General features: G+C 32.2%; 1 protein-coding gene and 1 long non-coding RNA gene across 13 annotated transcripts in view; both read left to right on the forward strand.

The window, feature by feature from the left end:
• LOC129804090 (calpain-B-like) overlaps window positions 1-15,673 on the forward strand; it is a 34,935-nt gene extending 19,262 nt beyond the window's left edge. For 3 of the 11 annotated variants that reach the window (XM_055851142.1, XM_055851146.1, XM_055851148.1), the window contains 6 exons: window positions 2,300-3,189; window positions 3,266-3,308; window positions 4,325-4,366; window positions 4,601-4,742; window positions 10,817-11,029; window positions 15,110-15,673. In XM_055851142.1, the coding sequence (XP_055707117.1) occupies window positions 2,300-3,189; window positions 3,266-3,308; window positions 4,325-4,366; window positions 4,601-4,742; window positions 10,817-11,029; window positions 15,110-15,519 (1,740 nt within the window). In that variant the 3' untranslated portion in view covers window positions 15,520-15,673. The remainder of the gene's footprint in view (window positions 1-2,299; window positions 3,190-3,265; window positions 3,309-4,324; window positions 4,367-4,600; window positions 4,743-10,816; window positions 11,030-15,109) is intronic. The other 8 variants (XM_055851143.1, XM_055851147.1, XM_055851150.1 and 5 more) reach the window with 3 other exon arrangements.
• Window positions 15,674-15,819: 146 nt separating this feature from the next.
• The window catches only part of LOC129804151 (uncharacterized), a 36,114-nt gene continuing 35,626 nt past the window's right edge, over window positions 15,820-16,307 (forward strand). Inside the window, exon 1 of one of the 2 annotated variants that reach the window (XR_008751937.1) lies at window positions 15,820-16,307. This is a non-coding gene — a long non-coding RNA (uncharacterized LOC129804151). The other variant, XR_008751936.1, reaches the window with a different exon arrangement.

Consider the following 16,307-nt stretch of genomic DNA (forward strand, 5'->3'; position numbering starts at 1 on the left):
AGATTTCAGTTAATTTTGAAAATGCAGTGAAATTTTAATCGTTTTTAATAAAAGTTAAACGCAAAAGTAGAAGCTGTTATTTTCAAGGTATGTAGTACTCAATTTTGATCAACAGTACAAAATCAAAATTTTGAAGAATGATATTTTGATTAAGATTATTTGAAAACATGTACAGCTTAAGCATGAAATGGTCAAGATTGTGCTGAAAACATGCACAGCGGTTGGACTTCTTAAAACATATTGTAATCGTCAAAACCGGTACAGCCGCGCACTGCTGAAGAATAAAATGGTTAAAATTGAGCATAAGTCCTGCATAGCTCAAACAAAATTGAATCTAAATAGTTTTCTTAATCCTAATCGTTTTATGTTTAACAGCTGTGCGCGTTTTCAGCACAATATAAACCGTTTTATGCTTCAGCTGTGCAGATTTTATGCACAATACCTGAGAAGTACGAGTTTCATGCACAATCTGATATATGTTTCTGATATATGTTATTGTTTGATATATGACATATGTTTCTAGCGTGCCGAGAAAACTTTTGAGTTTATTAACTGTTTTCTGTCATTGTAGAATGAATTAACAAAAAATACTAATACAAAATAAAAGCCAATTTAATAGCGAGGAGGCAACCCAAAACCCTAAATTGGCAACCTACGTAGTTTTGGAGATATTTCGTGAAATGTGTACGAAAACAGGGAAAAAATTACACTAAAATCGGTCGCATTTTTCAGAGGTAATGTCACCCCCCTGATCTGAACCATCTTATGCTTAAGCTGTGCGTATTTTTAGCACAATTGTAATTTAATATTTTAAAGTATTGTTTTTTTTTTATTTCAACTCGAAATCTTGAAAGAATATCAAGGGCAAAATGCGTTTTAGGAGCAAGAGGAATTTAAAGTGTCCCTTTTTACTTAAACATGAAATCATGCAAAAAATATAAGGGCAAAATGTATTTTGAGACCTTTATGGGCGCCAAGAAACAATTGGACGCCTTAGAAAGTGAGGGAATTAAAAAAAGGCTTTTTCTTTACTTCAATGCGAAATTTTGATAAATAAGGACAAAATGCATTTTAAGAACTAAAGAGGCGCTCCAGAAAGTCTCCGAGGAAATTAAAAGTGTTAACGCAATAGATTATAAGGACAAAAGGCATTGTAAGAACTAGAGGGGCTCTCCACAAAGACTCGGAGTCTATTTTACTATTTTTTTTACTTCAACATAGCAAGAATAAAGGGCCAGGGTTCAGTTGTCCAAAAAAAGGAACATTGGCGCCCCTGGACGGGCCCGCCTTAGGTACGCTACTGTCTTTTAAGATTGTATTATAATTTCAATATTTTTAATTTTTAGTACTTGTACTAAAATTTCATTTGCTTCTCTATTTGATTTTCAATCTGGTTCTAACGTTGTTTTTAAAGTGGAACTTTTGAAAAAAGAATAATTACATGATATTATAATAGTTTTCAATTTTTAGTACAAAAATTGTACTAAAAATAATTTATATTAAATTTGTTCGGTTTTTTTTACACGGATAATTAGCTAAATATTTTAGTACTAAATTGTATTTTTAATATTATAGTTTTAGTGTACTAAAATTTCATTTGCTTCTCTATTTGATTTTCAATCAGGTTCTAACGTTGTTTTTAAATTGGAACTTTTGAAAAAAGAATAATTACATGACATTGTAATAGATTTCAATTTTTAGTACAAAAATTGTACTAAAAATAAGTTATATTAAATTTGTTCGGTTTTTTTTACATGGATAATTAGCTAAATATTTTAGTACTAAATTGTATTTTTAATACTAGTTTTAGTGTACTAAAATTTCATTTGCTTCTCTATTTGATTTTCAATCAGGTTCTAACGTTGTTTTTAAAGTGGAACTTTTGAAAAAAGAATAATTACATGATATTATAATAGTTCTCAATTTTTAGTACAAAAATTGTACTAAAAATAATTTATATTAAATTTATTCGGTTTTTTTACACGGATAATTAGCTAAATATTTTAGTATTAAATTGTATTTTTAATACTAGTTTTAGTACTTGTACTAAAATTTCATTTGCTTCTCTATTTGATTTTCAATCTTGTTCTAACGTTGTTTTAGTGGAACTTTTGAAAAAGAATAATTACATGATATTATAATAGTTTTCAATTTTTAGTACAAAAATTGTACTAAAAATATTTTTTTATATTAAATTTGTTCGGTTTTTTTACAAGGATAATTAATTAAACGGATAATTAGCTAAATATTTTAGTACTAAATTGTATTTTAGTACTAAAAGTAGGTTTTATCTTCTTAGGAAGCCCCTCCGAATCTCTACAGTATCCTCTTGAAGGGTATGGAGAGGAATTCCATGATGGGCTGCAGTTTGGAGCCCGATCCGCATGTCCTTGAAGCAGAGACCTCTGAAGGTCTTATCCGTGGTCATGCGTACTCTATCACAAAGGTCCAAATGGTGGACATTGTGACGCCCAATACGAGTGGAAAGATCCCTCTGTTGCGTCTCCGGAATCCTTGGGGCAATGACGCTGAATGGAATGGACCATGGAGCGATCAGAGTCCCGAATGGAGATATATCCCGGATCATGTTAAGGAGCAGATTGGATTGAATTTTGACGTAGATGGTGAATTCTGGATGTCATTTAAGGACTTCCTGACGCACTTTGATCGGGTTGAACTGTGCAACTTGAGTCCGGATTCATTGAGTGAGGATCAAGTGAGCCGGGGGAAGAAGAAGTGGGAGATGTCGGTGTTTGAGGGTGAATGGACTCCAGGTGTTACAGCTGGTGGCTGTAGAAATTATCTAGAGACCTTCTGGCACAATCCTCAGTATGTGATTACACTGGAGGATCCGGATGAGGATGATGATGAGGGAAAGTGTACGGTGATTATTGCATTGATGCAGAAAAATAGAAGATCCAGGAGGAATATGGGAATGGATTGTTTGACAATTGGATTTGCTGTCTATCATCTGAGTGATCGTGATTTGATGAATAAACCGCAAAGGTTGAATTTCTTCAAGTACAACGCTTCCGTGGCCAGATCGCCGGCATTTATTAATCTCAGGGAGGTTAGTTGTCGCTTCAAACTACCTCCTGGACACTATCTCATTGTCCCGTCCACTTTTGATCCCAATGAAGAGGGTGAATTCCTCATCCGCGTCTTCTCCGAGGGTAGAAGTCACATGGAGTAAGCGTTAAATCTACCCCTGTTTTCTCAAACGAGGCTTAAATTTACACATTTGTTTGTTTTCTTCTCTTTTCAGAGAGAACGATGAACAAGTGGGAATGGGAAGTGTTGACGATAGGGTGAGTTATTACTAATCTAGTTTTAAGGACAAAATGAAAAAAAATGAACGTACACAGTAAAAAAAATTACAACCACTACGATTGGTAATTTTTGCACGAGCGCTATGGTTGTAAATTTTGTGTATTGGAAATGTTGTGTATTGGCAAAGTTGTGTATTTTCAATTTTATAAAATGGCTTCCTGTCTATAATTTTGATTGTAGAGCAATTTTGTTCGGTTTATTTGTATTATCTGTGATATGTCTCGGTATTAAACTAAGAAAAAAAAGGAAAAAGAATAAAAAAAAGGAAAAAAAATAAGAGAGAGTCTAAGACTTGAACCCATAATCTTTGCGTTGATGGTCTCGTGTTTTTTTTGCCTGCGCTACCGACTTGCTTACTTCTCTTCAGCAAATGGCCAAGAGTTGCATCGTCAATTTTTCTAATTTACATGATGCTTCCTCTGTTTTCTGTTATTACAGAATTATTCCTAATTTTTCACGACTGAGGCACATTTTAAGAATCCAATGAATGATTCCAGAAGACAATTAGGCAGTTAAAAATGCAAAATCTATCTGAAATCTTAGAAAAATTGCAATAGTAAACAATGGAATTTTGACAGTTCTTACACAAATTTTCCAATACACAAATTTCCTTACACAATACATAATTTTACTAGCATTATGTTAGTATCGTACCACCACTATGATAGTAATTTTACAATTTACAACCATATTGCTTGTGAATTTACCCAACTTTTCAAATACACAACTTTATTTCTCACACAATTTTTTACTGTGTACTTAAATATATACATAATTTTGTGTCAGAAAATTATTTGTATTTTTGGCACATTTCTGTAATATTATTAACAAAATAGCTGTTAAAATCAAACAGAATAGATGACCCAATAAAAATCTCTTCTGTAGAAAACTCACCAGCAAACATTTTCTTTTTATTTTTTTATTTTTTTTCTTTTAAAGTTGCTTTTTTTAATATTTTTTTTTATATTGTAAATACTATCGTTTGACTATTTAGGTTAGCAATTACGACGAAAATGAGTATGGTGATAGAGAAAATGTAAGTGAAGGAGTGAATTTTACCCCCGTTTTTTTTTAGCACATCTTCCTTTCCATAATTCACTCCATGAGGGTTGATTTTACCCCTGTTTTTTTTATTGGGGTGGTTCGAAGCATGTCAACACATTTTAGCGCATGATTAGCAGGATGTGACGTTTTTCTTTGATCATTTGAAAGTTTTGTTTTTTGTTAGATGAAATTTGTTTTGTGACACTCGTATCGAATTGTTTGTTAGGTTACACCGTCGTTACCTCAACCGACTTACCCCGATCCTCAGAAGTCAGCCATGGAGAAACTCTTCATGGAAGTTGCTGGTGCTGACATGGAGGTGGATTGGATGGAATTGAAGCAGATTTTGGACCATTCAATGAAAGATGGTAATTTTTTTTAGGCATATTCTCAAAATTTTCTAAATATTTCTACTAATTAGAACGTCTAGTGGTATTTCTAACACCTTTTGGTGGTTATTTTAACCCCTAGTATTTTTTATATGCATTTTTTACCAGAGTTTAATGATACTGTAAAAGTGGTAGAGGTTTATTAATAGATTTTCTTTGTGGAAAGTCCTTGTATTTGTGAATGTTTTATTTCCGTAATATTTCTTTTTAATTATTGAAATGAGAGATAAATTGCAAAAGTTTATGAAAATGTCATTCACGTCAATGTCATTTTCTTCACAAGAAGAATATCAATGAATTTTTGGGAGAGAATTAAGAATAATTGTTCTGAAATAAACTTTTTATCAAGAAGTTTAAAAAACTATATTTTCAAGGTTTTCAAGAGATGCAAATTTCATAGTTCACTGAAAAAATATCATTGATAAGCTTAGAGCTTCTTCACGGAGAAAAAAAAATAGGGTGCGATTAACTTTTTTTCGTCATAACTTTAACACTTTAGGTGTAAAAATATATCAACATTTTTTAATGTTAATTTTACACCTTTTTAAGGGTAAAATTAACATGAAAAAGGGTAAATTTAACCCCCAATACACCTAAAAAGTGTAATATTTACACTGATTCTGGATCAATAATGCAGGGTAAAATTAGCATTTCCAGAATGTTATTTTAACTTTTTCGGATTTCTCTCAGTGTTATTATTATGTAAGATTCTTACTGTGATTCAATAAGATTTTTTTTTGAAAATTTGGTTCGTGCTTCAATCGGGATACCTGATTTTAGGATTTAATTTTAAAAATGAAGGAATCACATGAAATAAAAAAAAATAACGTTTTCTGAATTGAAACAAAATATAATCGTTTAAATTTTAGAATACTGGAACTCATAGCTTAAAAGCTATACCCTAAAATCAGCTATAAATAATTTTATGTTTACCGGTTCACAATTTTAAATGAATAAGATCATTTCGATCGCTCAGAATAATAAACGAATAACTCGCAGGATTTGAAGCTGAGATTTTACATGAAGAGTATATGATTTTTGAGATTTAAAATCTCTTTAACTTTGAAAAAAAAAAAAAAATAACTTCCAAGTATAATATTCACAGTGAAGGTAGAGGGTACACTAAGAAAAAAAAGAGGGTGCGATTAACTTTTTTTCCTACTAACTTTAACACTTTTTAAATATAAAAATATATCAACATTTTTTAATGTTAATTTTACATCTTTTTACTGGTAAAATTAACATGAAAAAGGGTAACTTTAACCCCTAATACACCTAAAAAGGGTAATATTTACACCGATTTCGGATCAATACTGCAGGGTAAAGTTAACATTTCTGGAATGTTATTTTAACTTTTTCGGATTTCTCTCAGTGTATAAAGAAGTATCCAATATGCGAATAACACGATTTTAGTAAAAAATTGAGTTTTTCGACTTATATTCTGACAAGTCTATTTGAAAAATTAGCTAATTTAGCAATTTTTTTTATATAAGCCGCTTTAAATTTTGTCAAGCTTAAAATGTGATTCTTGACAAAAAGTTCGTGTTGATCTACATTCGAAAGGGGATTTGAACCCAGTAAACTTACATATTGTGATGTGATGAGCGCTATATAACTTATAATTCATTGCGTACAGTTGAGATATTGCGATAAATGTTTTGCAAAAGGTTCTAAAAGTAGCAGGACTTGGATAAGTTCGATCGAGAATCGAAATTCGGTGAATATTCGAAGTTTTCCAAAAAGCTCAAGTCGATATCTATTACCGTTTTCTCTCGAGATGCGGTCAAATATTGAATCACTCACGACTCACGACATTTTCATCGGTTTTGTGAAAATAGGGAATCATCTGGGTTTCTAAAGGTTCATGTCGATCCTTTTCTGAGTGATAACGACTTGAGTGTACAAAAAGATTCTCCATTAAAAAAGGGCTTTCAAATATTAACCACAGTATAAAAAAAGATATGGCAACGCATCTTAGCTTTGCGGAGTGCTCGAATTCACGAGGAAGAGCTCTTCGTGTATTATCTTTTTACATACTTTTTGGGTGCATATCGGTGTACTACCGATTAAATTGATTCATAAATTTAAAAACAAGCATTCAATAATAAAAAAAAATGCTTAAGAAAAGCACATTTTTGAATATTTTAGCATAAGTAACAAGCATACGAATAAATAAAAAAATAAATTCGAGAAGAGTAAATCATTTACGGGTAGATGATCGATTCATTACCGACTAAGTCCAATGCAGCCGGGTTGGAAATTTCAAGATTTGCCAAAAAAAAATCCAAAGGCAAATCGATTGAAAAATAGGCCCTCCAAAGTAGTTTAACCAATGTTTTTTGAACATAGGTGTCTAAGGACGAAATATTCACCTTGACTACCTCAAAAATATATTCGAAAATGAAAATAATTCTATGAACCGTTTTCAAAATAAACTTAAAAAAACATGGTTTTGGAGGGAGATTGTGCTAGATAATGTTAATTTATGGGTGGGGGGTCGCCGAAAACCGGAAGACGATATCTATTACCGTTTCACCCCTATCCGTATCACAAGTTGAAAAAGAGTGGATTATCTGCTCTGTCTTTGAGTTCGAGCAATATAAAACAAATATAATTTTGGAAAGATATTTTTATTCGAATTTTTGTGAGTTTTCGTTTTGAGGTAAAGTACCTTCAAGTCAACTGGTTCCTCAATTCGACCGGTAGAGTTATTTATTCAATTTATTTATATTTGCACTAATATTTGGCGTATGATCTAACATTAATAGGTCAATTATTCCATAAATAAATACGAATTAGTGACAATTTTATAGAAATTCACCATTAAAACATTTAAATATTGACCACCGGTCGAGTTGAGGAACTGGTCGACTCGAGGGCACTTTACCTTACTGCTCGAATTCTACCGAAAGAGCGGTATATGTAAGCTATTTTTTGGGCGATCTTTTGAGTGATTCAATCGGTTCAATAAATCGGTTGTGAACAGGTAAACGGCAAATTATGCGAAAGTACTTGTGAGTGAGGGGCCTCGGCGGTCCCGGTCAAAATCCCTAAAGCTAAAATACCGAAAGACAAAATCCCGAATTCTTAAAAACTGTCATAGCTACTCCCACGATTGCATCCGCGCTTGTTGAAGGCAAAGGGAAATCTTCTGTGTCTTGGAAAATTATTCTAAACATTTTCCTCCATATATAATAATTTCATGATTTTCAGGATTTTGAACATTCGGGATTTTGGCGTTCGGGATTTTGGCGTTCAGGATTTGGCTGTCTCCACTTTTGATGTATATATCGCACGTTTATTATTACAACGGCGTATCTCGGTTTTTGTCGATTTTGAGTTATTATTGTTTTTTAATAGGAAATTTATTAAATATTCATTGTATGTAATAATCTCAACAACTTTGTTATAAATATTTTTAATAATTTCAAGTATTTGTGAAACCTGCAAAATAAAAGTAGTGTACAAGTGGCGTATGATTATTTACCTGGAGGCCTTTATTTATTTATTTATTTATTAATGGATTCATGTCCCAGTACAATTTTTAAGTACATTGTTGGGGCTGTATTTAGTGTTACAATGGCGTTTTTCGTGGAATTATACGCCACTATTCCACTGATGATGAATCCTACGTCACTGTATCACTAAACGGCGTACATTTTTTGACATTTATTATAGTGACAACATAACCTCATTTGTGCGTGTAGTTATTTGGTTTACAGAGAAAAGTCGCAAGATTTTGTGAATAATATTATGATTTATTGTGCTTAATCATTAAAAAAATGGGATTACTAAATAAAAATGAATGAAACGTGTTCTTATTTCTTTGTGTCAAGGAAATCTCATTCCAAAGAAGTATCACATATTTTATCAAAATCTTAATTAAAAAAAACTTTGTTTAGAAAAGCTACGAGATCTGAAAAAATGAAATGAATTCATCAAAAAATAAAATGAAGTATAAATAAATTACACAACTTTTTGTATTTGACTTTTAAGGATCTATGATTTTTAAAATTAATTTAACATACTTCGTAGTCAAGCAGCAAAGAGATACTGCTTAAGTGCAAGAAAAATAATTCTGTTAAAAAAGCTAAACAAGAGACGTATGTAAAAATTCCTGTCTGAATTTTTAGTATTACAGTGGCGGATTTTTTGGCAATTTTGTCACATTTAGTGTAAAAGTGACGGTCCATTTTTATTTTTTTTTATAATAATATTTTTGATCAATAAATGTCGGACATTTCGACTTGTACATATATGGACAGTTCAGTAGAATCACATACTAGCAATTTTGAAAGTTTATTTGAAAAAAAATCAAAATATAATAAAATTTAGTTTTTGAAGCCGTCTCCTGAAAAATGCTGAAATCCGACATACGCCATTGCATTGTAATAAAAAACGTGCGATATATCTAAGTATAACGCTACTAGTCCGTCCTTGGCAGTGTTCTGTTTGGTTATTTCTCTACGGCTTTCTCTCCCGAAGTATACGTTTAAATATTAATTTCCTACACTGAGATAAATCCGAAAAAGTTAAAATAACATTCCAGAAATGTTAATTTTACTCTGCAGTATTGATCCAAAATCTGTGTAAATATTACCCTTTTCATGTGTATTGGGAGTTAAAGTTACCCTTTTTCATGTTAATTTCACCCTTACAGAGGTGTAAAATTAACATTAAAAAAAGTTGATATATTTTTACACCTAAAAAGTGTTAAAGTTATGAGGAAAAAAAAAGTTAATCGAACCTTTTTTTCTCAGTGTTGAAAGGGTCTCTGAAACTTTCAAAGTATCTCTAATTAAAATAGTTTATGTATATCAATTAACTTACTAAAGTGATAATTCTTAATCACTTTCATCCAAGCGCTTCGATGAAAAATATCCTTATTCTTTTGTAAGGATATAGGAGGAACCGGGGCAGAATTTGACAATGGGATGTTATAGTTTGTCTTAGAAAGAAAATTGAGTAAATCTCTAGATATTTATACAGTATAAACATTTCGATCTTTATTCATTGAAATACTTATCATTCTGATTCAAATATTTTTATTTCTCAAATTATACGCAAACACTATTTGTTGATTAATTCTGTCCCGCACTGCCCTAAATTTCAAAGGGCAAATTAATTCTATAGGAGTTCCACATCTCTCTCAGAATTAACGATTTCCAATTCCAACTTAAAGAGATAATGACGGTTCATAATAATTATGAGTCCGCCCAGAAGTTTATTTTTAGTATTTTTTTTAGTTTAAGACTGCATCATAAGACAATCTAAAAAAGTTTGAGATTACCGTTTCAGTTATTTAGTTGTTTTTGTGAAGTTTACTGCGTTTTAACACACCACAATAATTCCGAGACTAAAATCAATGCAAAAATCTTAATTTTGCATTGAATTTACCCTCATTCTTTAATTAATGATGTGTTAACTTCGAGGGTTAAAGACATTTGCTATTTTAAAATGAATATTTTTGAATTAAAAAATGCGAATCAGTTTGAAGGCTAATTTAAATAATTTATTTTTATTAAGAATAACATTCCTCTAAAATTCTGATGTAAATTCTACAATAATTAAACCTTTTAAATATTTCTAACTTTCTTTGAATGGAAAATATTTTTATTTAACATATTAGAAGGGTAGATTTAACACATGCATTGGGGTTAGATTAACAATCTGCATCTCTTTCCAAAATTCATAAATTATGATTTAAATCCACTAAATCTGAACTGAAATTAATGGAAATAACTTCTAAAAAAATTTAAAAAAAATTGAAAGCATGGAATGTGAATAATTAGTTTGAATTTGCAATTTGTGTCCCATTTCCACCCTGTAGTTTTGTTTTTTTGTTTGTTTGTTGAACTTCCCTGTACATGAGATTGAGAGGATGATATCAATTTCAGCAGCTAAAATACCATTGACACATCACTTTTCATTGAATTACGATTTTTTTCTGATTAATTATTCTTCTGCGAAAGATTTTTTAAAAAAAAATTGAGGGATGTGTTTTTGTGGGGAAAAGTTAGAGAGAATTGGCTTAAGACGTCTCCCAATGTTAGATTTGTGCAAAGTGTCTGCGAATGGGGCGACCCAGCTGGGGGCCCCAAGCGGAGGTGGTGGTGGAGGAGGAGGAGGTGGAGAGAACGACGGCGGACTCCTGGGGCTTCTGTGCGGCGCCCTGTGCAAAGATAATGCCATTGGCCAGGCCTTTGGTGCCAACAATGATCCTGGAGGTGGCGAGGGCGTCGTGATGGTGGCTCCCAGCTCAAGTGGTGAGGATTCTTCTAGTTCTTGTGACCTAATTTATGAGAAATTTTTTCTTATTTTTGAAAAAAAAAAAAAACATCGCGATTTAATTCTCACAGTTTTGGTTTATTTTTTTCTTACAATAATTTTTCAGTGGATTTATTGAATTCCTTCATTTTATTTTAGCTGCGTGATTTTGATCTTTATACACCTACAAAAATAATACTGAACGTAAAATACTTTTATATTTCTACACCGTTGTTTTGTACAGCATTATGTTTGTTTTTTAAAAGGTAGTGATGATAAATTACCCTAAATGTTCTAAAAGTATATTCAAAATTTTAAAATTGAGATCTTGTTTCAAGATTTTTTCTTATGGTTTTTTGTACATAACCTCAAAAATCAGGATATTTGGGATTTAGGTTAAGATTCTTAAACGTACTTTTAAATCAAACTTTTGTGATTTGACAGACTGATTAAGTGCTTGCCCTAAATTTCACTTTAAAAACTGTGTAAGAGGTAGACATTTAAAAAATTCTAACCTCAAAAGTTGTTTTCTCGAAGAAATGAAAGCTAACCTCCAAATTGTTCTGAATCATTTTTAAATTCGCTCTCTCTCTGTTTTTTTTTTTTTTTTTTTTTGGTAAAAGGCAAGGTAAAAAGTTAATTCGTAAAATTTTAGTTTATTTTAAACATAACCTTAAAGTTCAAAACATTTTTTGGGGCAAGAGTCTTAGGGTCTTGACAGACCTGAGGATTAGCCGAGAGACGCCTTAGCGTAATTATATTGGAAACAATGTTTAATCTACATTTGCACCATTTTCCACTAAGCCGTCTCTCGGCTTAAGTTGTAAGTGTGTCAAGGACCTTAAGCTGCCAAGTCTTAAGTCTCTTATTTCAAGCTTTTCTATTTTTTTTTTAAATTATTTTATAATGTGTGTTTTCAGAAAAATTTGTTTAATTTTTGAAAAAGTTATAGATTTCTGATTTATAGAAGAAAATTTGCATGTAATATTGCACATAGAAATTTCTTGTTATGAAATAACTTTCTTTCTATGTTTAGGTTATACGTAACCTTAAATTTTAAAATACTTTTTTGCTAAATAATGATTTTTATGGCCTCTACACACTAGAGAAATTTTTTTAGAGTTTTTCTTACACAAGCGTAGGAAATTTACATCAATATGGATATAAATTTCTCCATTGTGTAGAGACAATTAGCTAAGAGTTACTGAATGTGAGGTTATGCTGAACATAACCTTCAAAAATATATTCAATTTTCAAGTGAAATAAAGTTTGTAAATTGTCTATGAAAGCGATAATTTTTAAAATAATATTCAGGTTATTTTCAAATTACTCGAATAGAATCTATAATTAAAAAGAAGATTTTCCAATTTTATAAGTTAATTACAGTAGACTCTCTCAAATTCGGGCATATAGGACCGAAATGTCAGCCGAATGAGACAGAAATTCGGGCGACGTGTGCATATAGATATTGAGTTTACACACTGATATATATCGTAAATTGCATGAAAATCCCTCAATAATGCAAAATCACATCAAAACTAAGACAAACCATGCAAAATTTGAGCATATTTGATTCATTTGATAATCATAATCAAACTTGAAAAATGACAACAAACTTTTTTCAAATGTAACCGCTGCCTGAATTAAAAAGTAGCCCGATCTTAAAAGAGCCGAATTTGCGAGAGTCTACTGTAGCTCTTACTCTGTGGCAAGGATCGAGCTGATATTTTAGTATATTATAGCTGCATTTTATATTTATTAAACAAAAGAAAATTTAAGTGCCTCGACCATTCCTGATCCGATCTGTAAGAGGTCAATGTTGAAAAATTGACCAGCCTCTATCTTTGGATCTAATTAAGTTTTTCACCTAAATTTTTGTCTAAAGGTATCTACACATTGGGAGCAATTTTCGTCAAAAATGGTATTTTTGACGAAAATTTGAGGTTTCCATCTACAGCAGTGCAGGATATTTCCTTCAAAAGAACAATTTTTGACGAAAATTGCTGCCAATGTGTAGAGGCCTTAAAGTTTCGTTAACTCATTTTTCTCAAAAAACGTCATTTGTGCATTTTGATCAAATTTTAGATTGTTCTAGTCTAGGCTATGATTTTCAAAAAGTGGCGGCGTGGGTTGGCTGTGGTTGCAATAGATCCGGAAATATCGGGAGTAAAGTTCATGATAATGTCATAGATGCCATATCTTCGGTTCTGTTTGACCGAATTTGATGAATGAGAGCGTAAAGAAATCTGTCACAAAATACTACAATTTTCTACACTAAAAAAAGGTTTGTCAAATTAACAAGAAAAGTTTATCAAAAAGGTGTTCTTCTGAATATGGAATAGTTTTAGTTCACTAAGTTCACTAAGTGGATCGTCTCTTCGCTAATTGGCTCAAATTAGTTTTTATTTGGATCACTCAATTTTTAAGCATATTAAAACGAGAAAATATTTTTTTTTATTACATTTTTTAAGATTTTTATTGGATTATTTCATTTAACATTTGAAATGAGTTGATTACACTCACTTATTTAATGGATAAAAATATTATTTTAAGTAGTTTTTATCTAATTAGCGTAGTCGTAACGATCCACATAGCGAAACGCCCGGATTACCGCACTTGATACTACAGTAGACTCTGACTCAATCGGTTCTTTTTCAATCGAGTGAAAAATTTTGCTGACAATTTTCACGTTTAATTTTATGAAGCTAATTTGCTCAAATTCGCTGTAGTTCTTCCTATTTTATCGTGATTCTTTATAATTGAGCGCTTTTTGTGGAATTTAGGCTTTGACGCTCAAATCTATCGATAAACCGGATGACATTTTGCTCCATATTCCCGATTGAGAGAGAGATACTGTATATTTAAAGCGTTTAATGCCAATACAAGGAGCAATTCCCGCCAAATCATTGCTCTACCTGCCGATTTTACTCGGAGGTTTTTTGAATTGTAACGGTATATTCTAGTACATTTAGAGAAATTCTGTAATTTTCGGCAGAAATTCTTCCGAAAATCTACAGATTCTCGGCAGAATTTCAGCCGAAAATCTGCATAATCTCCATTGTCTCAACAAAAATATTGTTGATTTATCAAGAAACTGTAAAAGTTATGCTGTTTAAAGTTTTCACTTCACTATTCTCTACTTATAACACGGCGTTGCAGAATTCTTCATTTTATACAAACACTGTGATATCAATAAGAATCACTCTATTGAATTTTCTAAACTTCAGTGAAAAATATTCCATCTTTTCAGACACAGCCGTCTGGAAAGTTTGGAATTTAGATAAAAATCTACAGAAAATCGGCAAAATATCTACAGAAATTCGTCAGAGTATGCTCCAGGATTCGTCAGAAAATTTGCAAAAATTTCTGACGAATTTTGTCCCAAGCCCAAATAAAATTCGTAGGAATATCTACAGATTTCTCGGCAGATTTTCTGCAGAGGTGTAGATATTTTCCGCAGAAATCTTAAAGATATCTGACGAAATTATTTGACAGGTTGATAGCCTGACTTAAGAAAGCCCAAATAGGGTCAAGCTGATCCCTAATTCTCAAGAATATTAGCCCGTGAAATGTTTCAAATAAAGGATCAGGAAAAGGAAGTTGATGCAAAGGTCTTCTGTCCTTAATCGAAAACTCTCAATGTTGTTTGGGCTGATTCTAGACTGCTAAATTTTCCTGGTTAGTACTTTTTTTTTAATTTGGCAGCCTCAACGCCCTCTAGTTTTACATATAAATATCAAATTTTTCTCAGACTTGGTACTACGAAATATTTCTACAAAGTTTTTGATAATAAAATTGTTATTGACGAATTTTATTGTTTTTAGGGTAATTTGTCATCACTGCCGTCTCGCACAAGAGTTATTCCACATTATTCTGTAAAGAAAAAAACAATGATTCCAAGTGTAAAAATGTTCCAAATGTTCACTTCCATGCTTCCTTGTGCTTTTTTTAAGCTTTCAACTTCCAAAAGTGTTTTGCAATGTAAATATTTCTGAGAGAAGTCTGCTTTATCAGGGCTTTTCAATTAATTACTTTGGATTTATTTAAGTTGACGGGATGTGGATGGATTTTGTTTTCAGTGATGGACTATGGGGGCTTCTCCAAAGACGTCTGTCGATCGATGGTGGCGATGCTGGATGTTGATCAGTCGGGAAAGTTGGGCTTTGAGGAATTCAAGACACTGCTCAATGATATTGCCAAATGGAAAGCCGTGTTTAAGCTCTATGATCAAGATGGATCAGGAAAATTGGGGGCATTTGAGTTGCGACAGGCTCTCAATTCGGCTGGGTATCAATTGAACAATCGGATACTCAATGCTCTGGCTCATCGGTATGGCAGTCGAGATGGGAAGATTGCCTTCGATGACTTTATAATGTGTGCCGTGAAGATTAAGACGATGATTGATATCTTCAAGGAGAGGGACGTTGATGGCACGAATATGGCAACATTCTCAATGGAAGAATGGGTGGAGAAGACAGTTTATTCGTAAATAAAACAAAACAAAAAATTGGAACAACGCACTACAAGAAGCCTTTTGGATTTTTTCTCAAATCAAAGCCAGAATTAAAAATTACGCAGAGTGTTCTCTTTACTAATATTTATTTTATTACATGTTTTACAAATATATTCAGTCGAAAAATAAATTTATCTTATTCTTGTGAAAGAGATTTTGGAGGTGTTCGTTATTTCTTTTGATTTTCAAAATTAATGGAAGCCAGTCAAATGTTTACTTTCTCAACTGTTGGAGGGTTTATGCTGTGAGTTCTGTCAGATGGCTCCATGAGCGGTGTGAAGTTGCTGCAGAGACGTCATTCTCTGTGGAGTTCCGCCATTTGCAATTTTCGCTGGTGGCCGACAAAAGTGCAAAAGTGAAGGATTAAACGCCCAAAAACCAACCTAAATGGGTAAATATATAGCCAAAATTTATCTACAGCTAGTGTATAATGGGCAGTGAGTGAAAAATTGGTGGAAAATTGATGAGAAAGTGCTAACTGAGGGGTTTGTTTGGAGGTGAGAAATCGTAACAGGGAGTGAGTGGCCAATGGCGACAAATCGCAGTTGGCCCTTGTGAGAGAAAAAAAAAACTTCATTGGATTTTCACATACTTCTCCGGGGGTTTTTGACTATCCGGAAGCTAGAGAAAATGTTGTCAGATGTCTCAGGAAGCTATTGAGGTGTGTCTTGAAACACAAGAAAGTGTCTACAGGTCAGAAAAGTGCTGAAAATTGGGATGTGTGCGTGAAGTTTGGGGTGTCTGGCGTCCGAAGAAATTGTTGG

Source organism: Phlebotomus papatasi, chromosome 2 (genome assembly GCF_024763615.1).
Source record: "Phlebotomus papatasi isolate M1 chromosome 2, Ppap_2.1, whole genome shotgun sequence".
Lineage (NCBI taxonomy): Eukaryota > Metazoa > Arthropoda > Insecta > Diptera > Psychodidae > Phlebotomus > Phlebotomus papatasi.